The sequence below is a fragment of the Kwoniella botswanensis genome, chromosome 1, assembly GCF_036426115.1.
Source record: "Kwoniella botswanensis chromosome 1, complete sequence".
NCBI classification, from domain to species: domain Eukaryota; kingdom Fungi; phylum Basidiomycota; class Tremellomycetes; order Tremellales; family Cryptococcaceae; genus Kwoniella; species Kwoniella botswanensis.
The window spans coordinates 10,980,904-11,003,157 of record NC_088599.1 but is presented as its reverse complement, the minus strand read 5'-3'; the positions used below and the strand labels follow the sequence as shown (position 1 = coordinate 11,003,157).

The window sequence follows — 22,254 nt, the reverse complement described above, 5'->3', positions numbered from 1 at the left end:
ATTACTTTACTGGTGAAGAGGTACTCATGCTGCATACGCCCTCAATTCAGTCGTACGTACGGACGAGTACAGTTCGTATACTCAAATCCCAGCGTTTTCTGGCATCGACATGAGACATCTCCCATGGGAGTACCAGATACTACTGCGAAAGCCTTGTTCAGGATCTGTACTTCTCCTGTCATTTCTATAACCCATTCACAGAGCATACTCGCAAAGGGACTACTGTAGGTAAGATGGGCCTCAACATGATTGTGAACCCTGGACCGAACGATGATCTACCCTCAATTTTGCATCATGCAAAACCTCCTCCTATAGCTCCTCCTGTTCCTTCTTCCTCCTTGCTAAAATCCGAATCCTCCATATCTTCCGGTCGAAAATTCCTACCTGAATTGGAGTGCATGATTATTGACGAGCTCGCTTCATCCAGCTTGACCAATCTTCGAAAAGTGGTCTTGCTCAATCGAACCTTTTGGCAAAGGTCTCACATCAAATTGTTCAACGACGTTAAATTGAGTTGTCAAAACTAGAAGGATGTTGGGGATACGGCTAAACTGCTCTTGGGACCTACCCCATCATACCTCGATTCAAGAGATGAACTCTTTAAGAGAAGAAGAATGAAGAGGTTCAAAACTATCTGCGCATCGATCGTATATTTGAGACTCAGGGACGAGAGAGGTGGTCAAGCATTAGTATTTTCGTTATATTACGCTGGACCCTCCGCTTCAAGCTTATTGCCTAATTTGAGATATCTCATATTAGGTAATAGGTTTATATCATGTTCGAGCTTTCTCAGTCTACCCTCTGAAAAGAAGAACGATTATGGATACAAAGCTTTATGGTTAATCAGTAAGAATGTCAATCCTGAACATGTCTGTATGACAATGGAAAGAAAATGGATTTCCCCTGCGCGATATCGATTCGGTTTACAACATCTCGTATGGCTATTTGAATATTTCGATCAAGTTGGGAGTCTAACTCAACAATTGGATAGTGGTAAGAAACTCGGTTCGTCATGGAGAATGTGACATTAAACAGGTTCTTCATACCTAAATATCCGAACGAGCAGCTATACTTCATTGCAGGTGTAGGTGATACCGATTCTCAATGGCCGGTGGATTTTGGCCGGAAGTCGAAGTGGTTTATGGGAAACCAGGACTCAGAGATAGGCTACAAGGGTTTCCAACCAACTCTTTTACTCCCATCAACGCCAGGATGATAGCTTCGAAGGAGGCGACACAATGTGTGTGCTGTGGGAAAAGACAGAGATAGATAGTGGATAGACTTGTTGTCAGCTATCTGTCGAATGTTATCTTGTTACTTTGTCATCACTTAATCTTCATATCTTGACAGAGTTACTAGGAAAGTGCGCCTCCGTTGTGAAGATATTATCCGCTCCCAATCAGTAGGTCGGTGTCAGCAATTTTTATATCAAGTTTGCAGATAGTCTGTGCTGAGAATGATCATAACATTATATCGCCAGTAGCTAAATTGTCACCTTTGATTGCATCACATCAAGCTCATTCTTGTGCCTGTACCTCTACCTAAATCACCATCCCCCAATTTCCCATCCCGATCACTGATGAATGAGCGATATCTGAGTAATCACACCACATTAGCAAGCTGCTCAATCGAGAGCTATCCCGGCTGAATGTACGACCTACATCATTTGTAATCTCTGTCTGTCAGCGGGGGACACTGACGGACGAGTGCTTTCGAGTGAGGCGAGGAGATGATGATGATGAATCGTTGGCTATACATGGATGATGAGCTTCGCTGCGATGATGATAATATGATTGACTGACTTTTTTGGCCTCCTGTTTGTCTTTCAATGCATCGGGCCTGTCATGTCCCTGGCCCTTTGCATTGTTCCCTATGGTCGCCATCTACAACCCTGTCATTTAGCTGGGCCCATGATGCCCATTGATGTGAGAAACAGACTCACCCTATTGATCATTTCCGATCTATCCGCAGCGTTCCCATCCTCTTCCTTGGGTATAAGTTGTCTATAATTCCTTTTATCCCCATCTCCCCTGATCCCATTCTCTTTCACTTTCCCTTTTCCCTTCATAGTAACATCTCCATTCATAGTCATATTCTCCAATGTGGAATGCACAACTTCCAAATGTGCGTTATACACTACAGCCTGTAAGTCTGCTCCAGACATCCCTTCGGTTCTTTCACCAAGTTCATCCCAATCTACATCATTTGCCAAATGTAATTTCTTAGCTACCGATTGTAATATTTCTTTTCGGTCGGACGGCGTAGGCATATCACACAAGATAGATTTGTCCAGTCTACCTGGACGAAGTAAAGCGGGATCGATCAAGTCCGGTCGAGATGTTGCGGCTAAGACATATACCCCGCTTAAACCTTGAGCACCATCCATCTCGGTAAGGAGTTGGTTGACGACTCTGTCCGTGACTCCAGTGGAATCGTGCCCTCTACATTGTCTGTCAGCTATATTGGAATTTGCAGTAAATTTGGTTAATAGCTCACCTTTTTGGAGCTACACTATCGAATTCGTCAAAGAACAAAACACAAGGCTTCGCTCCACTAGCTCGTTCAAAAAGGTCCCTGACGGCTTTCTCACTCGCTCCGATGTACTTATTCAGTATTTCGGGTCCTTTAACAGATATGAAGTTTAGACCACACTCCCGCGCGACAGCGGAAGCCAAGAGGGTTTTGCCGCACCCAGGATACCCATATAGTAGCAAGCTGGGCATATCCTCAGCGAAGGATAAGGAAGGGCTAAGCGATCAGCTGACTCACCCCGATCGCAATCGCAATGGGCAATTTGCGAATATCTGAGCATACTTGGTAGGCCATTCGAGCGTCTCTCTGAGCAATCGACGAGGTTCATGCAAGCCTGAGTGGGAGTGTGTATCAGACCAATGGTGGAAATGCGTTAGTTAGCCGATAGACAACGCTCACCTCCAATATCACTCCATTTCACATCACTTTTTTGCAAAGCTACACCTCTCAGATTGAGGGGTATGAAAGCTTCTTGAGCCAGAGTAAAATCTTCCATCGTAAGTTCAGGTGTATCTCCCGATTTGATCGACCTGACTATACTTTGCTGCGTTGTATTTCCCACTAAATCAACCAAGTCTGAGATGGAGTATCCTTCCGTCATACCCCCTAAAGTAATATAATCCACATTGCCTTCTGGATCAAGATCTCCGTTCATTCTGAGAGGTTGTGGAAAAAGTTGTTGTTCCACCAATGATTGCAGTATCTCTTGTCTCGATTCCTTCGTGAGGGGTGGTATTTTGAGCGTTTGACCGAAAATGTGTTTAGCTGTTAACATGGGATGTAAGGTTGTGATGTTTGCCGCTGTGACGATGACCAAGACGTCGGGTGGAAGCGAAGCAGGCGAAAATAGTCGACAGAAATGATCAGCTAATATAGCAGGGTTGGACGAGGAGTTAAGCTATCACGAGATCAGCACCCATCATGTCCTCCGACCATACCAACGAGCTTACCTCAGTCTCCATCCCAATCAAGTTATCCAAACCATCGAGGATCAGACAGCATGGTCTCCTCTTTTCAGTGTTCCCTATCCAGCTGAACATCGTTTCTTTTAGCGTCGTGAGTCGACTTTCGGGATCCAGCTTGGCCACATCCACATATATGGGTTCTGAGACAGAGTTATAAGCGTTAAATCGTGCTAAAGCTATTGACCACCTACCAGCTAATATACTACGATCGGCTTCTAATCTCTTCGCCACAATCTTGGCGATTGTGGTCTTTCCTGAACCCTTATTCCCTTGTAGCAGAAGTAATTGACTCAAGGGCGTTGACAGCGTGCGAGATAGATAAGTTGTGGCATCATCGATTAGCTGCTCCGTACCGGGAAGGCAGGAGGAAGCAGATAGATTTGGTCTGCGAAGAAGGAGAAGGAGTTCAGCCCGCCATCCCCTTTTAAGTCATGAAACACGCAGGGTCATTGACTAAACTCACAAAGCTAAAGCTACCCCTTTATTCCTGGTCTTCACTTTTCTCCCCACGAGCGGCATTATCTTAACGTTCCCCCATCCATTCTCCCACTCTTCGGTTGTACCAACCAAACTTATATATCCATCAGGCATCTCATCCCACTCTACAAGCTGTATATCGACGTGCTTCTTCTCTTCTTGCTTTTCTCTGCTCTCACCATTAGGTAGATCTTGCTTCCGCTGATTGTCTGCATCCGCTTTCATGTCATCGTCGTCTAATTCCAGACTCACTTTCACTTCTGAGACCGAAGGTTTCAGCCTTGACTTTCGGCGTATTTTTTCCATTGTATGAGAGGAGCATATTCCTACTTGGCTTGCTGTTGACGTAGATGGTATGTTCAAATGTCCCCAATCAGACACTACGCGTGGTGGAATCATCCGTAATCGAACAGCACTAATCTGCTTGTGTGAACTACTCTTTATTCCATTCTCAAGGACGGAAGGTTCTATCACTTGTCGTTTGGGTTGTATCATGCCTCTTGGTTTGGGTGCGACATAAATTTCTGTATCATTGTTGAGTAAGACGGCTTCTTTCGTTGATGTTGAGGGGTTGGTCTCGTCTGTCCAAGTCAAGTCAATGATCAGGGACATCAGTTGAGAAGCGAGAGTAGAAAGATCACCCACCCACTCGTATCCTGATCTTCGTTTTGCCCATTACCCAAACATCTATCTCTTGTCCCTTCTGTGCAGCTCTCAATTGCGATAGCAAATGATCTTCGAGGAATGAAGCGTGTTGTTCCTAGACTTATGTGTCAGCTATGAATACACCATTGAGGTATTATATCAGGACACATACAAGGATCTCCCAATCATCCGAAGATAACGGTGACACAGAGACTGAATTTGCCCTCGTGGGATTATGGATTATACTGATTTCAACCTGTCCAACATATAAGCAATCCTTGACACTGTTGCAACAACTGTAAACATAATGCTTACTCACCAAGGTACTTTCTGGCCACCCGAGTGACATGGCTACCTCGGGATCTACCTCTATACTCTCCAATCCGTCTCCAGCTTGAGAGAGGGAGGAGGCAGCTGCTAGTCCTGACCATCCTAGGTATGCGGATTTCGGTTGACGAGACGAGGAGGAAGATGATGACGAGAGAGGCGAGAGGTGTATAATCAGTGATTGAGGACGCTACGGAGATGATCATGAGCGACCGCATCGTATCATCAGGAAAACATTGACGTACCGCTTGCTGTTGAGCCAATTGAGCGAATAGGGACAAAGGTAGATGAACGAGATTGGACCGTAGGGAACGATATTTCACAGCACCCTTTCGAGCCATACTGCTTGTCTCTCCACTTCTTGGAAGTTCCACCTATTCGAGAGTGGTTCGTCTCCGTCTCAAGGTGACATGGCAAGGAAAAGACTGAAAGGATGTTGGATGTTGACATGAACATCATCAGCAGTGAGCAACCCTCAAACTCGGCAAAAGAAGGCGAAGAAGAAGCGGTCCACGTGCATTTGATCCCGTCATTCGTCTCGTGCGCTTTACTGTAGAGAGAGGCGGAGGGAGAAGGACAGGACACAACCCAGAAGGATAGAGCTATAGCTTACTCAGGTATACCAGATGATGGCCAAGCTTCAGATAGTTCGATACGAAGACGCACCATGGATATCCCAAAATGAGTCTTCTCGAGTGATACTTCCTTGACATGACGAAAAACCGAATCGGAACCTTCTTTGTACGCAAAAGGCGGGGCTTGAAACTTCAAAGGAGTAGCATAGCACAATCGCACTGTTCGCCGATTATCGTACCCATACGGCACATCATATGTTAAGCGTATTGGCTGGATACTCCAATCCTACATGTTTCTTGGCTTCATTTTAGTCAGGATAGTAGTTGAATTGAGCGATGTCGCAAGATTCTGATGATGCTCTCGAAATCCCTAGTTCTACGTCAGAGAGCGACTTCACAGATGTTATCAATAACAGTAGGTCAAATAGATTTTGTCATTGACTTATTCAGAGCGAATTGAGCCTCTATTTATTGATCTGTCGTGTGGTAGCTCGAGGGAAGATCACTCGACTCGGCTTGATGGTACATGATCAAACGTCAGACTGGCCTAAGGAGGATCGAGACAGAATAATTGACGGTCTGCAAGATTCTGCAGAGAGATATATTAGCTCATTGGGTACCTCAGAACAGGCCAATCAAGCTCTAAATCTGGCAGGGTTACTCCAGGGATTGAAGAATGATCACGGATTCTACATAGGATACTTCTCTTTAGTTTCTCAAGGCCAACCACGATGAATCAAATCAAACCAGTCCCCACAATATGAGTTTATCCCTTGCTATTAGTCCCGCTTTTCCGTGCACAGTGAACATACGATTACCGTAAATCATTCACTTGTATACAATCCTGGTATGCTATTTGGCGATTCATCACAGATTAGCATTGATCATGTGGACAGATTCACTATATAGAAAGAAGAGCAATATGCATACCAGTAAAATTACAAAAGCAAACAAGCAGATTATCAATGTCCGTATATCCGATCTGATACAAACGATCCTACAAGGTATACTGTCTTGACCGTGACACACAATGAGTAGAGAATCTGAGATTGAAATCTGATACCTAGAAAGCAAACAACGCGGCACCTTTCTTCCTTCCGAACGAATAAATCAACAAACCAGAACCAAATAGACCGACCTAAACCAAACGATTGCAATGTTAGCTACGATTTCGACATTATCAATAGAGTTGACCTACAGTGATACCAATAGCTACTTGTACCATTCTAAATCCAATGATTAATCCCTGAGAATAGGAATCACTGTGATGTGGGTTGGTCGTCATTGCCAGACCACCTGCAGCTGCTATACCGGACTACACACATACCAATCATCAGCATGTACCACGAGCGTATTCGGAGTGAGAGAGGAAGGCGGAGAGGGAGACTTACAGGAACGAGGAATAGGACACCAGGTACCATCGAGGTGAAGGCTGTTCCTCCGAATACTCTTGAGTAGATATTACCCATGACCCTATACAATACCAAATATCAGCTCATTCATTCAATGTTCGATATAAGAGAGTAGCGTGACTTACCCAATGACGAAAGCCCCCAAAGCAGAGACCACATCACTCCTATCGAAGATGTAGTGATTCGCCAAAGCATTCGTCAAATAACCCATACAACATATAAAGCACATGACTGGTAATTGTCTTGATCGTAGTGGTTGCATATTCCACATACTCAGTAAAACACTGAATATAGGAATGAACAAGATTAAATATATCTGTGGCATTCCTTGTCTCCACCATGGCCAATCGGGATCTCTAACGCAGATGATCGATCCCTGATTAAGATTCGAGGTAATTTGGTCAGTTGACGAATTGGAGAATGTGAAAGTCCCATTAAACATTGGGATAGGTAAGCCCGTAGTAGCAGAGGTGAAATTTAACATCGAATCGGATATGAAAGAACCGTGTATTTCGGCGTAAGAATGTGCGGCTCGAGCGGCATTTTGAGAGGCTAGTCGAGCGTTACGATCGAATACATAGAACAAATCGGATCCAATGGTTATGCCGAATCCCTATATCACGTAATCAGCTGATGTATCTCTATAGTAATTTCATTGACTTTCAGCTTACCAAAAACAACGAGTAGATGATGGCATAGACCATTCGGACTGATCCAGACATGATATTCTTCGAAGCCAGCTCAAGTGACCCACATACTGAGAATGATAACTGCATATCAGCTAACTCCCGTTGCAGGATTGGTGTACCATGTAATTGGACTTACAAATAGTATATCCAGGTAAGATCAAGACTACACCAGCAGAAGCTACAGCTTGATAACAGAATATACCGGTTGTTGATAGACCTCGAGCTGTGAAAGATACGACGGTTGCGATGGATATTCTGATTCGTAGAGATAGAAACAGTATCAGCACTCTCTTGGTAGAAGGTATTCTGGCGTACACGACAAACCCAAAAAAGCAGTCAAGAAGCGAACCATTGATATACTCACTCAAAAATATTGGAGTACATAGCACTCTTACTAGCCACATGCAACTGCATGAAACTCAACAATATCCCTAACGCACCACTTGCTAAACCATCTACTAAACTCCCTCCAAATCCTACTGGAGCAATTAAACCTGAACACAAGAAAGCAAGTAACATCCTTTGCCAGAGGTTATATTCCATAGGTGCTTTAAGTAATTGATGTATCAATTTCGTACCTTCCGAAGCATCCATTTCGTCATGGACCACAGATTTATAGATGTTGTGAACTTTATGTAATTTACCTAATTCCAATCCACCATTTTGGACTTTGACGAAATGAGTTTCGGAAGTACGTGTGTCCATATCTCCAAAGGAAGCTATGACGATTGAAGGAAAGTGGATGAACTGAGCGTCGATCTCGAGGACTAGGGCTGTAGCGCCTAGTTGAGATTCGATTCGGTGAGAGGGAGCTCCAAAAGTCATGAGTGCTTTGGCGAGCTTGAGTACGAATTGTTGACGAGTGAGGATATCTAGGAGTTTACGATTTAACGATTAGCACTACACCTCTTAATTTATCAGAGTGACTATTCAACTGGGCCGAGTGTATTGTACGAAGGCTTACTCACCAGCAACATGTAATTGAATACTAGCTCTCCTCTTCCTCTTCCCCCCAGGCAACATACTATCCCCCGTACCAGTTCTCATGAACGGTAAATCCGAAAGACTATTCCTCCTCTTATGTTTCTTCTTCTGTCCCGTCACTCTCGGATCATTCTCATCGAACTCATCTGCTCCGACAGTGGTAGAAGCGGTACTATCCAACCTTCTTAATCCTAAAGATTTCATCGTAGGTAATAATCCTGGTCCCTTGCTCTCACCACCTCCAAATCCAGATCTTGAAGATATCCTCCTTCTCATCGTGTTGGTCCTTCCAGTCAATTTGAGTAATTGTGAAAATACACCACCTTTCACATGATAGCTGGAAGCATCATCGTCATCTTCTTCTAGTTGTCTTGTCGTACGTCTTCTCATTCCTCCTTCTTTACCGGGTACAACGAGTTTAGAAGAATCACTGAGACTTCTCTGTCTACCCCTTACATTGGGTGAATATTTGGCTTTCTGATCTTGTTCCCCATACAACGTCTCATCTGAATCACTCCTTGTTCGTTTTTCCATGGAAGGATCTTCGACCCATAATTTATCTTTTCCATCATCGTAAGCTTGAACTTGACCTGGAGCATGAGAATCTCTTCGTTGTTCATGTTCTTCTTGTTGATATGGTGGAACAGGTGAATATCTTCTTTCCCTCTCACCGAACGTACCCCTACCATTTCCCACCCCAGGTGAAAATCCCTCCTGGTTTCTTCCAATGTTCATATTTGGTGATCCAGTTGGTACAGAGAAACGATGTTGTTCCAACATCCTTCTAGGTGGTGTATAACCTATATTCGGTGCTGAGGATCTAGCGATTCTATTACCACTTGTTGGCGGGAGGTCTTGTTCAGTGTAAAATCCTGACCTCGGACTACCATTGACTATTTCTCGATCTCTGTGGACGAGCGATGATCGTAAGGCTGAAGGAGGGCGGTAAGGTGATGGAGCATCTTCATGATAAACCTGTTGAGCTATCGAACCTCTAGGTGAAGAAGTTGCCATCTGTTGCTGCTGGTGGTATTCTTCCTCAGTCGAATGGAGGGTATCCAACGTAGGACGATGTTGCGCAGAAGACCAACGTCTACCACCAACTACCCGTGGAGGCGCAGCGGTGTACCCATCATGCTGAGGTTGGTCATGGTAGTCTTCCTGAACAGGTATTTCCCTATAGTATCCCGTCTGGGTAGGTTCGACAGTATCGACCGATTCGCCCAATTCGACAGGCTCAGAATGGAAAGGATAAGAATTAGAATCGTAGTATTCCGCATCAATACCTTCCTGCGCATCCGAATAGGTGGATACGACCGACGCCCTCTGGTGCTGGTGCTGAACTGGATCGTGGGAGGGTAAGAAGTCTGAGGGATCGGAGCGGATCGGTGCAAGCTCTTCACGAGAGAATCGGACTCTGGAATCTTTACGATCGCCTGGTTTCAATGCTGGGCGGGGAGGTTGCGACATGTTGACGATGAGGGGGTGCAACCCAAAGTGGGAGTATGATCTGGTGAATGGACAAGAGACACTTGGACAGTAGATCTACGAGGGAGTCAGTGAGTCCGAGATGTAAGGTGGGGTTGGGAAGTTGGTGTGAAAAGGAAGGAGATGAGGATGAGTACGCAGTTGTGAGTTTTTGATATTAGTATAAACATGATGGTGCAATAGGTAAATATACCGATCCACTCGGATCAGCCACCTGTTGACGATGACTGAAGTCCAAAAGGAATGTTTTAATTTGGACTAAGCGCACAAGATAATTTGGCTGTAAAGTACTGTCATAGACATTTTAGCTTTTGGTGTTAGTGATGTAGGTGGTTCTTGGTATTGTCGTAGTCTATACATATCAGCCTTTCTCTTCTACACATACCCGTGTCTTCCATGCAGCCCCGAATACATCCTTCATTTCCTGTGTTCAGTGATGTCACTCATCATAGTACAGTGATATGTTCTGAATGAGGATTTATGCCCCTTTCAAATCATACTTCATCCCTTCTAACTCCCCCAGCCTGATCTCAGATTGTCTTTCCCCCCTTCTCTGCATGTCTACCGCACCAACCACCAGAGTAGGTATAATCCATCTTGCCACTTCGCCCAATTCCAACGCTACCACATCCATCCCTGAGCTAGGTAACGAATTGTGGTATCGTATGAATAACGCGCAGAGTGATACGGTCAGATGGACAGATAGGGAATATAAGTGGTTCTCTGGTGATATCTGCGTGAAGGGCAGGTTTGAGGGAATGCGGTCGGGTGAAATTGAGAATGGGAGGAGGATGAATTGGATGATTGAGAGGATGCAGAATATCGGATTAGGGGAGGAGAGGTGATCAAAGAATTGGAGGATCGTACTGAGAATGGGCGCAGATAACATAAGAACGAATACCGCTTTTCTCTGAAGAGCGGGCATATATGTGATGAAATGGAAGTGTGACTTACATGACCAATGCTATCAATACGCCTATATCCAAAGCCAGATGAGCTTGTTTATTATCATCGATGTTCTTTTGTCTCAACAATCTTATCTGATCTTCTTGACCTGTATACCTATGGATGTCAGTTGATGAACTTTCGTTCAGTCAATCTCGACTTACCATCGTTATCGAGGATTTCAGCTGGACAAGGGGAGGTCAGCGTGCGATACTGAAATGTTTGATAAGGGTTGATCTGGCACTCACTCGGGTTCAGAGGTTCTTCATCCTCGTTTAAAGCCTTGCGCTGAGCCGCTGTTCTTTTCCTCGCTTGACCTGCCATGTTGTCAGTCTGTGTCCGATGAGTTGTATGAGGAGTATATCCACTGTCATTTGTTATTCTATCCGTATCCTATCTCATTCAGCAGAAAGGGGTGGCTCATGGCTCGTAGGCTCGGTGATTGTCCCTCGGGGATTGTCCTATGTGTTTACATCATACGTCAGCTTCGTTCGAACATCAACAAAATTCATAGAACGACGCGTAATTTTGTTCTGCTAATGCTCATGCTTACATATCAACCTAGTCATGAGATTGAACATCGACATGCACCATATATGAACACACTTCTCTTACCTCGGTCAGATATCGCTTGACATCGTTAGGATAAACGGAAACTCATTTACCAGGTCGATCTCGAAGGAAGAGAGTCAACCAATCAAGTTCAATTCCAAGATGGTAGATCCTATTTCGTTGATAGCTAGGTTCGAGCACTTGCCTGGGCGACCCAAGTCTGATCAAGCTAGGTGAGTGGTACGCCTCAAGGAAGGCAATACACCGATGTCACAAGAGAATACACAGCTCATGCCAATGCAATGATACGATAATGCTTTAGACCCTTACTTGAGAAGATCGCAAGTCAGGTGAAACCAATAATGAAGAAACGAGGATGGAAAGTAGGAACTCTAGCTGAGGTGAGTATAGCCTCTCCAGAGCAAAGGGCGTTCGGACTGACCTGCATTCGGACTGACCTGCATTCGGACTGACCTGCATTCGGACTGACCTGCATTGTGCAATCACAGTTTCTACCTTCCAACCCATCTTTACTTGGTCTCAACGTAAATGCCGGTCAAAGGATAAATCTTCGATTGAGACCACCAGGAAATGAAAATACTTTTTACGAGTATGATCAATTGGTTTTGGTCATGTTGCATGAGGTGGGTCAACGTATAACTCATGCTGTAAAATGATTTACTGACCTCTGAATGGAATGTCATTGGGACTTTCAGCTCACTCACAACGTACATGGCCCACATGATGCGAAATTCTATAAACTCCTTGAAGAACTTGAAGAAGAGTATTACGAGTTGAAGAGGAAAGGATATTCAGGTGAGTCTGAAATTCACAAGAGAAATGGACCCAAACATCACTTTCCCATCTGCATCCAGCTATGATGCATGTCACTGATGATACTTCCTTGTACAGGCGAAGGATTTCACGGTCAAGGTAATCACCTATCTGGACTACGCGTACCCGAACATATAGGACGACAGAAAGGTCTAGAAGCAGCTGAGAAAAGGATGAACGTACAGAAAGTGATAGGTAGAGGTGGAGTGTTGGGTGGGAGCAGGAATACAACAGGAAAGAGTATGAAAGAGTTAATCATTGAGGTGGGTTCATACGAATTTTTCTTTCCCGATGGTTTCAAAGAGTTTGTTGATGAATGCGACACTGATGATTTATCCTTCTTCATCGTGGGTATAGGCCGCTGAAAGGAGATCGAGAGATGATAAATCCTGTGCGGTGGGACATGGACAGGAAGCTGAGGATGAAAGTAGAAAAGCCCAAAAAGAAAGTATAGGTGTTGATGCGGTGGATCTGCAGAAAGGCTTAGAAATGGATTCAGAAGGTGAAATCAGCTCGAGGGGAAGGGAGACGGACACTAGTGAAGCAAAGGTGATTGATTTGACTGGGGATAGTGATGACGAGGTGAAGTCGGATGAAAAGCCAAATAAAATACCCAAGACGACTGAACGACAAAGAACTACCTCTTCCAGCCAGATACGGTCTACCACCATGAATAACAACCTGAATAAGCTATTATCGCCTGCAGGTCCCTCTACCGTCTCTCGACCTTCGTCATCAACCAACAACACGCCAAAGCAAGTGGCAGTCACCAGAGCCCAAGAATGGACCTGCGAGACATGTACACTCATCAATCCTCCCTCTTCAACGAAATGCGAGGCTTGTCTTACACCCAAACCGGCTACTACACCAGTACAAGTAGAAGGGATAAAGACGGATCAAGGATGGTATTGTACCTTCTGTACGTCTGGTCCTAATGACATGGAGAGATGGAGTTGTGGGGTATGTGGGGAGGTTAGGAAATGGGGTTAGTAGCGATGCCGTGAAAAGCGCACATGGACAATTTAGTGATTGGTGATAAGATGTGTTGTTGTACATATATGAATTGAGCTTGTAGCATAAGATGTATATTCTCATGTCGGAAAAGATGAAGAATGCGCTCGCAGTCATCAGTGAGGACGAACCAGTCCGAGGAATGGATGCGGATTATCTAGTCCGAATTTAGGATAGGATGAAGCGTTGACTCGAGTGGCGAAATCATACGAGCAAGGTACCTGACAAGCTGAAAGCTCTCATACATGCTGGAGTCCATCTGAATCACGTCGATCTTTCATTTTCCCGTGCCGCACGATCTAGGTTAATCAATCACACTGATTTGAATAGATCCGCTTCGGCTGGGTTGCAAAAAGAAAGGAAGGACGGAGGGAAGACATGGTGCCTTTTGAGGAAAAACTAAAACTTGAATTGGGGAATGATGCGATGAATCAGATCTGTGTCGTGTACTCGTATCGCTCCAACATGCTGTAAGAAAGTGAGGAGATAAAGAGAAATAAGCTCTGAACACGCACGGTCTCTGGATCCGCGGATGGGAGTGTCACTCTACAGGTGCCACTCTTGACCCACCCATCAAAGCACCGAAATACACCGAGGAAATCCTATGCTCAGTGCGCTTTTTTGACTTTTTCTGCTCCCTTTGATGCTGTGTGGGATTACCGGACATGGCAATTATCAGTCCGGTCGAATGGGGGTTTCCCTTTTGAAATTTTCATTCATCGCCGCCAGCACCACCATAACCACCACACGTTGGTATCAATACTTGTTATCTATATCTACATCTACTTCTATCCTCATCTCCTCCTTTCCTTCTTTTTCTTTTCCTCCATACTCCATATTCACCTATTGGTGACCCACCATCTCATACATCCATCTGTATCCACGTATACTAGCTATACATCATCGCTCTCTGTTTCAGTAGACGTATCTGTAAGGCTCTAGACGATTAACACGCTCTAGGTCATCTGAAAAATCAGAAAATAAAAAAAGGCTCTCTATACTCCCTTTAACTAAAAATAATATCCAAAAGTAAGTCAGCTATCTTCGCCTGTTTTTGACTGAACACAACGAGCTGATCATACATGATGGACAGTGGCTCCCGCTGCTGCCCCCTCTGCTACCTCTGCCAAAGCTGGTGCTTTCGACCTCGCCACCCTCTTCGTAGCTGACAAAGCTGCCCGAGATGAAGCTGCCGTCGAGCTCGCCAACGCCGCCAAGAAGAACGGTGTTGAGTTCTTTGGCCAAATCGGTCTTAACGATGCCCTCGTAAAGGTGAGTGATCATTCCTGTCCACTTTTGATCGCGACTGTTCTACACTGGATCTCAAAATTTTCAAGTTGCGAACGAGGTGGCGACGCGCGCAAATTTCCCATTCATCATAACGAATGCTGCTAACTTATATCCCTTTGTGTTCGTCAGGCCCTTACCGACAAAAAATCAGCTGCTGCCCGAGAGGGTGCTGCTAGTGCCATCTCCACCCTTTTGGAGAATGGTGCCGCCCCATTGCTCGAACCATACATTGTTTCCTCCGCACCAAACACCCCCTTCCCAGCTCTTCTCGAAGCTTTCGCCGACAAGGCCAAGGAAGTTCAAACTGCTTCCCTCGCTGCTGTCAAGTCCCTCGTTCAGACCATGAACCCATGGGCTACCTTCGTCATCCTCCCTGCTTTGCTCAACCAGATCAGAACTGCCGGTAAATGGCAAATCAAATCCGGCTCATTGGATGTCCTCCAGCAGCTCATCTCTTCCGCTCACGACCAAATGGCCCAAGCGATGCCTGACCTCATTCCCGTCCTCGCTGAAGCCGTTTGGGACACCAAGTCCGATGTCAAGAAGGCTGCCAAGGCTACCCTCGAGAAGGCTTGTGCTTTGTGTGAGAACAAGGATGTGAGTGTGGCTCATCGATGATTTGTTTGTTATCTCATGCTGACTGATCTGTTACCTTAGATTGAAAAATTCATTCCCGCTTTGATCAAGTCGCTCCTTAACCCCATCGAGGAAGTCCCAAAGACTATCACTGTCCTTTCCGCCACCACCTTTGTTTCCGAAGTCACTGCCCCTACCATCTCCCTTATCGCCCCTCTTCTTATCAGAGGTCTCGATGAACGACCAACCGCCACCAAGAGAAAGGTCTGTGTTATCGCCGATAACATGTCCAAATTGGTCGATTCCGAATACACTGTCCGACCTTTCCTTCCTCGATTGCTCCCTGGTCTTATCAAGACTTCCGAAACCATCGCTGATCCCGAAGCTCGATCAGTCGCCAACCGAGCTATCGCCACCCTCCGAAGAATCGGTAAAGTACCTGAATCTTCCGATGGATCCGATCTCCCTCCTCTCAAGATCGCCGAGGGTCCTAACCTTGCTACCAACTTCGTTGCCTTGATCAAGAAGGACGGTGTTTCCGTTGAACAAGCCAACCCTGGTATCGCTTACGCCGGTGTGCTTGCTGCCTCGCTCGTTAACGCTCACAACTACCAGCAACAAGTCTGGGAAGCTGCTCTCCCTTCATACATCAAACTCGCCCTCCCATCTTACGACCCTCTCCCTGCCGTCCGAGAACTTCTCCAAAAGAAGGCTGACGAGGAAGAGTCCGATGAACTCAAGTTCGATGACGAGGAAGAAGGTGAAGATCTCTGTAACATCGAACAATTCAACTTGGCTTACGGTGCCAAGATCTTGTTGCACCACGCTTCTATGCGATTGAAGAGAGGTCACCGATACGGTCTCTGTGGTAGAAACGGTACCGGTAAATCTACCCTTATGAACGCCATCATCAACAACCAAGTCGAAGGTTTCCCTCCTCCCACCGAGGTCCGAACATTCTACGTGCAACACGATATTGATGGTTCCGAAGCTGAGATCTCCATCATCGATTGGGTTCTCGGTGACAAGCGATTACTCGCTACCGAGGAAGAGATCCGATCTACCCTTGAGTCCGTCGGTTTCGATGCCGCCAAGCAAAAACACTCTATCGGTTCGCTCTCCGGTGGTTGGAAGATGAAGCTTGCTCTTGCCCGAGCCATTCTCTTCAAGGCCGATATCTTGTTGCTCGATGAGCCCACTAACCACTTGGATGTCCTCAACGTCGACTGGTTGATCAACTACCTTACCTCCCTCACCCATTGTACCTCCATCATCGTTTCTCACGACTCTGACTTCTTGAACAGAACCATCACCGATGTTCTCCACTTGAACAACTTCAAGCTTAAGAGATACCCAGGTAACCTCGAAGCTTTCGTCGGTATGGTTCCCGAAGCCAAGGCATACTTCCAACTTGAAGTTGCTGAGGAATACCAATTCAAGCTCCCTGCTCCTCCTCTTCTTGATGGTGTCAAGACCAAAGAGAAGTCTTTGCTCAAGATGCGAAACGTCAACTTCCAGTATCCTGGCGCTCCTGTACAACAGCTCTTCGACATCTCTCTTCAAGTATCTCTCTCTTCTCGAGTAGCCATTCTCGGTCCTAACGGTTCCGGTAAATCCACCTTGGTCAAACTTTTGACCGGTGAAACCGAACCTAACAAGGGTGGTCAAGTGTGGAAACACCCTAACTTGGTTATTGGTTACGTTGCTCAACACGCTTTCCACCATATCGATAACCACTTGGACTCCACTCCTCTCGAATACATGTTGTGGCGATACCAAACCGGTGAAGATTTGGAGGAGATGAACAAAGCTACCCGAGTCATGACCGAGGAAGAGAAGCAAAAGATGAAGGAAGGTGCCGTCGTCGTCAAGGAAGGTGTCAAAAGATTGATCGACGAGCTTGTTGCCCGAAAGAAGCTCAAGCAATCTTACGAATACGAAGTCTCCTTCAAGGGACTTTCATCCGCTGAGAACATGTGGTTGTCTCGAGATGAATTGGTTGCTCGAGGTTTCGAGAAGAAGGTTATGGAACTCGATACCCGAGAAGCTCAACGATTAGGTTTGATGAGACCTTTGGTCCGACGAGAAATCGAAAAGCACTTCGAGGACTTCGGTTTGGAATCTGAATTCGTCTCTCACAACTCTATGAGAGGTCTTTCCGGTGGACAGAAAGTCAAGGTCGTCTTGGGTGCCGCTACATGGCGACGACCCCACATCATCTGTTTGGATGAACCTACCAACTATCTCGACAGAGAGTCTCTCGCTGCTCTTATCGCCGCTTTGAAGAACTTCGAAGGTGGTGTCTTGATCATTACCCACAACAGAGAATTCTCCGAGTCCATCTGTTCCGAAGTTTGGGCCATGAGAGATGGTCACCTCGAAGCTTCCGGACACAACTGGGTGGAAGGTCAAGGTTCCGGTGAGCGAATCGACAAGAAGAAGGATGACGATGATGAAGTTGAGTACGACGCTTTGGGTAACCCCATCGCCAAGGCTAAGAAGGAGAAGAAGGTTTCAGCTGCTGATAAACGAAAAGCCAAGAAGGACCGAATGGCCCGAAGAAAGAGAGGTGAAGAAGTTTTCACTGATGAGGAATTATAAGGATAATAGAAATTCAGTTTTTCATTTATAGACATTCATTTATAGACGATTGATTGGTTTCTGTTAATCCATACTCATCAGGATAATGTTATGGTTTTAATCACTGTGTAGATATCTTCGCTTCTCGTACCCATTTGCTTTCGTAGTTAATAGCTCGAGCTTCGGCTTCTCATGATCTAGTCATGTATACCCAACGTTAGGGACGGTGTCCTATTTCTCAAATAAACATGGTGGAAATTCAGGTTGCATATATATATCTTCACTGTCAGCACAGTTTAGCGAGAGGTGGCAGTGTGCACCTCATAACCAATGACGAGTCAGATACTATACTGGTAGAAGCAAGCATCGATGCATCAAGTCATACCTGGTAAACATCCGGCAGATATCAGGATACTAATCAGTCAAATATCGTACTACTTTTACTTGGATAAAAACTTTATCGATAAATCAAGGAAAAATTAGGCAACGAAAAGCCATAATCATTTCTCAAACCTTTTACATAACCACCTGCATTGCAAGAGCTTTGATCCTAGTCCAGACCATCTCTGCCCTGGAAGCCAATTGCCCAAATTTCTGCATCTGATACAGAAATGCATAACAGATATAGATCCTATGTTGAAAATCCTGTGGACATATATCCGTGTCCGGTGACATCAGGTATACCCTGGGATACATCATGCGTTTGATCTCCCGCCAAACTCTGCTTCGAGTCTAGCGAGCGCATTCGTCATATCTGCTAGTCGATCCCTTTCGTTGTCTGTCCCAATCTGGGTCATATATGCATTCAACGCATTATGGAACGGTTTCATTGAGATCTCCCTAGTTTGTCTATCCACATCCGAAGTAGCGTTGGACATCATAAGATTATTGGTGATTTTCTGAATTGTTAACGCTGTCAAAGACATCATTAGCATAGTTAATTATCTGTCTTCTAGGAAGCTATCTTGTGGAGGAGCCTTTCGTACTTACCGGTCGACAATTTTGTGAGATAATCTGCGCTCTCTGTTAACGTTCTTGTGTAGGATCGGGTATCATCGAATGAGCCCCCGGTGGAAGAGCCATCTGCTGACATATTGGTGGCTATGTGTCGCGATGTGAGTTGGATGGGTAATGCGTAGGAGTTGATTCTGTGAGGAGACAATCATACATGATGGTCATGAATCAAGGTTTTTATACCTTACCTCAAATAAAGTCTGTTTCCAGAAAGTGCTTCAAAGTCTCACAATTTGCAAAAGATAAGCCTACTCAGACAATCTAAACTGCGCCTCCGATCAATGTAACGCTTTCGACAACGTTTCAGAGCGTATTATACCTCCATCGGCCAAATGAACAGTTCAAACGGATCCTCTTCACCGACCTGAACCGGGAGTACCAGTGCACCAGATCCAGCGTCTGCACAGGAATATCGAGTCAGCGTGACATGAAACAATTCTTCGGGTCTCATATCACCCAGGTAGTACCCAAGGACCTGTTGAGCTACACCTTTGTTTCTTGGTGTATATGAGCTACTCGACCCTACCCCGACAGCAGAAATATTCAGTGTGAATGTGGCAGAGCGGAGTGACATTGCCTATATCCCCTCTCTCTAAATTCTTCTTCCGCTTACCGGAACAGCATAAATGTTTCCGATCGCTTATTGCAAGAAGACGTCGTGAATCCAACTCAGAACACTCTTCCTTTCTTTCCGCAATGGTACAATCATTCTAACAATCGAAGGGCGACATGTACTAGCTCAAAGGTAAGATCGACACTGAACCCCCTCGAAACGTGGTAGTGCATCTGTCCGATAAATGAAAGAAGCCATAGATCCGAATACAGCGGATTTTTGATCCTCGAAGAAACCAAGGAGCCACACCGCGCAGCACAAGAGGAGTTTCTGGCATGAGTAACTGTAAGAGCAGAAGAGCCTCTCACAATACAGCGCACGACCCAGACACTGCAGTGATCTTTATCAGGGCTCTCGCGGGCAGTGCCCCTACTTGTGCTTTGCCCTCGCCTTGAGTGTACAGTACTGAGGCGTCTCGCCACACATGTATCAACTCATTGAACTCGAGTTTGGGGGAGAGAAGCGGAACGGCCGCATACTGTATGTAAGTCAACCAGGTCAAAGGATGCATACAACATCACATCATAGATACGACTGGTGAACGATTACAGACCACAAATTGGCATCATCCCTAGCACTCTTCATGTTGCCGTCAAGAGGGGTATTCAATATTACACTTTTCGCAGGATAAGTACGACTCGATCTCCTTTTGAGATATATCTAAAAGGAGGCCTCAGGATACATACATATGACATCACTCATACTTGGTAAGTACTGTTATACTGCACTAGAAAAACCAGCTCAAAAGCTTGTTTGTTTAAGTACTGGTTAGAGGGCGCTCTTTCCAACCGCGTGAAATACCAATTGACGCTGCTTTCAATACCCTTTTAACACATCTGAACGAGGAAGATCTTTGTAAAGTGTCACGATGACATGAGTAGTTGGTGAGGACGATACAGATAGATACAGTGGCGGTCACCTTTGACTTTCTTTGTCAGTTGCCGTTATTCAGCATGCAATTCATCATCTCCTTAAGACCCTCATAACCCACTGTAAATGTGAATACCGATATTAGTTAGTTTTGTCGACGACAGCAAAACCCTGTTCCTGACCTGGCTTATCTCGATTCTTTTCAAAGACATATGTGGTACCTTTCCTGGTCTGCTCGGAATAACTGAATTCGTATCCTTCGCCTCGAGGCAGCTGGTCCAGACTGCCAATCAAATCTGGTATCAGCTTCATCAAGCGGAATCACTATGCGGGAATACCCGTATACTCACACATGTGGTGGGATGTCGTCGTCACCCTCACCGGAAGCTTTAGTGATGATTGTTGTTCGGCTAGGGCGGGGTCGACTGGACTGTGCTTCACACTGGCCTTCACGCCCCGGAGAAGCATTGGGCCTTCTTATGCTGCGTGGAAATGGTCGTCTTAAACATCCATCCAGATCAGAATTAGAGCGTCGTTGGGTATATCGTTGATGAGCATAATTGTCTTCAGGACTATCATAATAAGTAGGACGTCGATGATCTTCATAAACTGCATATGGGTCTTGATGGTCATAGGGGTCTGAATAATTCTCATAGTCCTGATATGGATCATCGTGTTCGTCGACATACCGACGATCGCCATGCTCAACACACCCATCGTCATCGTACACCTCTCTCCGAGTGCTGTTGTATCTGTCTCTACTGTCATCCCTAGATGGCCCATAGTAGTAGGAAGTACGAGTGGTATTGTCATATGGAATATATCTTCGTCCGGAAGCATAGCTATCATTATAGGGTGAATACGAGTGCCGGGGTAATTGAGGCGGATCGAGGGGGTACCATTGACGGGACGCAGAATTATAATACCTGCTGCTGCCGTTGGAAGGTCGATAGTAACGGACACCACTGGTTATGGGATGGCGGACGCTTTGTTGACGGGGTCGGGAGTCTGAGGTCATGTTAGAATACCTGATATGGACGATGTGTACTATTCTGGGTCAGATGAAGCATGAGAGTGTTTTCATATAGCATGTGAGATTACATTAACGGGACAATTTCAAACCAAGTACTTCTTGCGAAAATCGTTCGCAACATTCTCCTATCTGGCTGAAAAATGTGACATCCTCAGAAAGTGAGTCTGCTATGCAAAACTTCGTTAACCAGGGTTTGATTTGCAATACATGTAGAAAGGAATGTCAGTCCTTATGAGTCTAGGCCTTTGTGGGATTGCACAATATTGTAGGATATAGTAAACGTGCACCGGACGTTGTGTGAGCTGTGGCAACTTGGGAATCAACTCCATCAGAAGCCTCAACAAGCGGACATCAGTCCTGAGAAGCTGAATATCGTGACCTGCCCATAAAAACACAGAGGCACTTCTGAACGAAGGTATTGTGCTCAAATTTGTGAAAGCGGTGAATTTATATCCTGATCGCGAGGCTAAATTCTCATCTTTGAAGAGTTGCATGATTTGTCCGCATTTGCACAAGATTGCCGTCGACAAACGGTGCAATGACCATGGGTTCACACTAATTCGATAAACATCAAAATACATAATGGTAAAGCGTGCCCTTGCAGTATCCATCTATCAGATGAGATCAATGATGACGGAAGACAGGCATCAAAGCCTTTCGGGCAGTTGTTCTCCGTTATAAAACACAGGTATTGATATTTTCTTTCGGCCATTCTGCGATTTGAAGATGAAGGTTCCTCGATTTCTTGAACGATCTTCCTTATAGCTTGACAATCCAAAGCCGTACCCTGTGGGTACCCTATCCCACCTGAAAGTACAGTACACCGTAATTGAAGCGTCAGT

General features: G+C 45.4%; 8 protein-coding genes across 8 annotated transcripts; 3 read left to right on the top strand and 5 right to left on the bottom strand.

Annotated features, from left to right (window-relative positions):
• Window positions 1-245: 245 nt before the first annotated feature.
• Window positions 246-1,269, top strand: L199_004140 (uncharacterized protein; the record flags this gene model as incomplete). The annotated part of the gene is made up of 3 exons (XM_064889868.1): window positions 246-446; window positions 528-1,005; window positions 1,130-1,269. The coding sequence occupies 3 exons, from the start codon at window positions 246-248 to the stop codon at window positions 1,267-1,269; spliced, it is 819 nt and encodes a 272-aa protein (XP_064745940.1).
• Window positions 1,270-1,506: 237 nt separating this feature from the next.
• Window positions 1,507-5,287, bottom strand: L199_004139 (uncharacterized protein; the record flags this gene model as incomplete). Its single annotated transcript, XM_064889867.1, has 14 exons — window positions 1,507-1,594; window positions 1,662-1,750; window positions 1,803-1,883; window positions 1,943-2,441; window positions 2,497-2,715; window positions 2,770-2,866; window positions 2,932-3,430; window positions 3,483-3,637; window positions 3,689-3,882; window positions 3,961-4,555; window positions 4,620-4,734; window positions 4,792-4,875; window positions 4,939-5,136; window positions 5,192-5,287. 14 exons carry the CDS (start codon window positions 5,285-5,287, stop codon window positions 1,507-1,509), a joined length of 3,009 nt encoding a protein of 1,002 aa, XP_064745939.1.
• A 1,297-nt stretch (window positions 5,288-6,584) lies between these two features.
• L199_004138 (uncharacterized protein) lies at window positions 6,585-10,076 on the bottom strand (the record flags this gene model as incomplete). Its single annotated transcript, XM_064889866.1, has 8 exons — window positions 6,585-6,659; window positions 6,720-6,836; window positions 6,913-6,994; window positions 7,059-7,546; window positions 7,605-7,690; window positions 7,759-7,877; window positions 7,987-8,494; window positions 8,591-10,076. 8 exons carry the CDS (start codon window positions 10,074-10,076, stop codon window positions 6,585-6,587), a joined length of 2,961 nt encoding a protein of 986 aa, XP_064745938.1.
• A 496-nt stretch (window positions 10,077-10,572) lies between these two features.
• On the bottom strand, window positions 10,573-11,363 carry L199_004137 (uncharacterized protein; the record flags this gene model as incomplete). Its single annotated transcript, XM_064889865.1, has 4 exons — window positions 10,573-10,960; window positions 11,049-11,148; window positions 11,204-11,224; window positions 11,288-11,363. 4 exons carry the CDS (start codon window positions 11,361-11,363, stop codon window positions 10,573-10,575), a joined length of 585 nt encoding a protein of 194 aa, XP_064745937.1.
• Window positions 11,364-11,753: 390 nt separating this feature from the next.
• Window positions 11,754-13,415, top strand: L199_004136 (uncharacterized protein; the record flags this gene model as incomplete). The annotated part of the gene is made up of 6 exons (XM_064889864.1): window positions 11,754-11,824; window positions 11,914-11,992; window positions 12,101-12,235; window positions 12,308-12,407; window positions 12,504-12,688; window positions 12,783-13,415. The coding sequence occupies 6 exons, from the start codon at window positions 11,754-11,756 to the stop codon at window positions 13,413-13,415; spliced, it is 1,203 nt and encodes a 400-aa protein (XP_064745936.1).
• A 709-nt stretch (window positions 13,416-14,124) lies between these two features.
• L199_004135 (uncharacterized protein) lies at window positions 14,125-17,903 on the top strand (the record flags this gene model as incomplete). Its single annotated transcript, XM_064889863.1, has 4 exons — window positions 14,125-14,185; window positions 14,530-14,708; window positions 14,856-15,323; window positions 15,384-17,903. 4 exons carry the CDS (start codon window positions 14,125-14,127, stop codon window positions 17,901-17,903), a joined length of 3,228 nt encoding a protein of 1,075 aa, XP_064745935.1.
• A 674-nt stretch (window positions 17,904-18,577) lies between these two features.
• L199_004134 (uncharacterized protein) lies at window positions 18,578-18,975 on the bottom strand (the record flags this gene model as incomplete). Its single annotated transcript, XM_064889862.1, has 2 exons — window positions 18,578-18,795; window positions 18,873-18,975. The coding sequence occupies 2 exons, from the start codon at window positions 18,973-18,975 to the stop codon at window positions 18,578-18,580; spliced, it is 321 nt and encodes a 106-aa protein (XP_064745934.1).
• Window positions 18,976-20,520: 1,545 nt separating this feature from the next.
• Window positions 20,521-21,397, bottom strand: L199_004133 (uncharacterized protein; the record flags this gene model as incomplete). The annotated part of the gene is made up of 2 exons (XM_064889861.1): window positions 20,521-20,662; window positions 20,730-21,397. The coding sequence occupies 2 exons, from the start codon at window positions 21,395-21,397 to the stop codon at window positions 20,521-20,523; spliced, it is 810 nt and encodes a 269-aa protein (XP_064745933.1).
• Window positions 21,398-22,254: the final 857 nt, after the last annotated feature.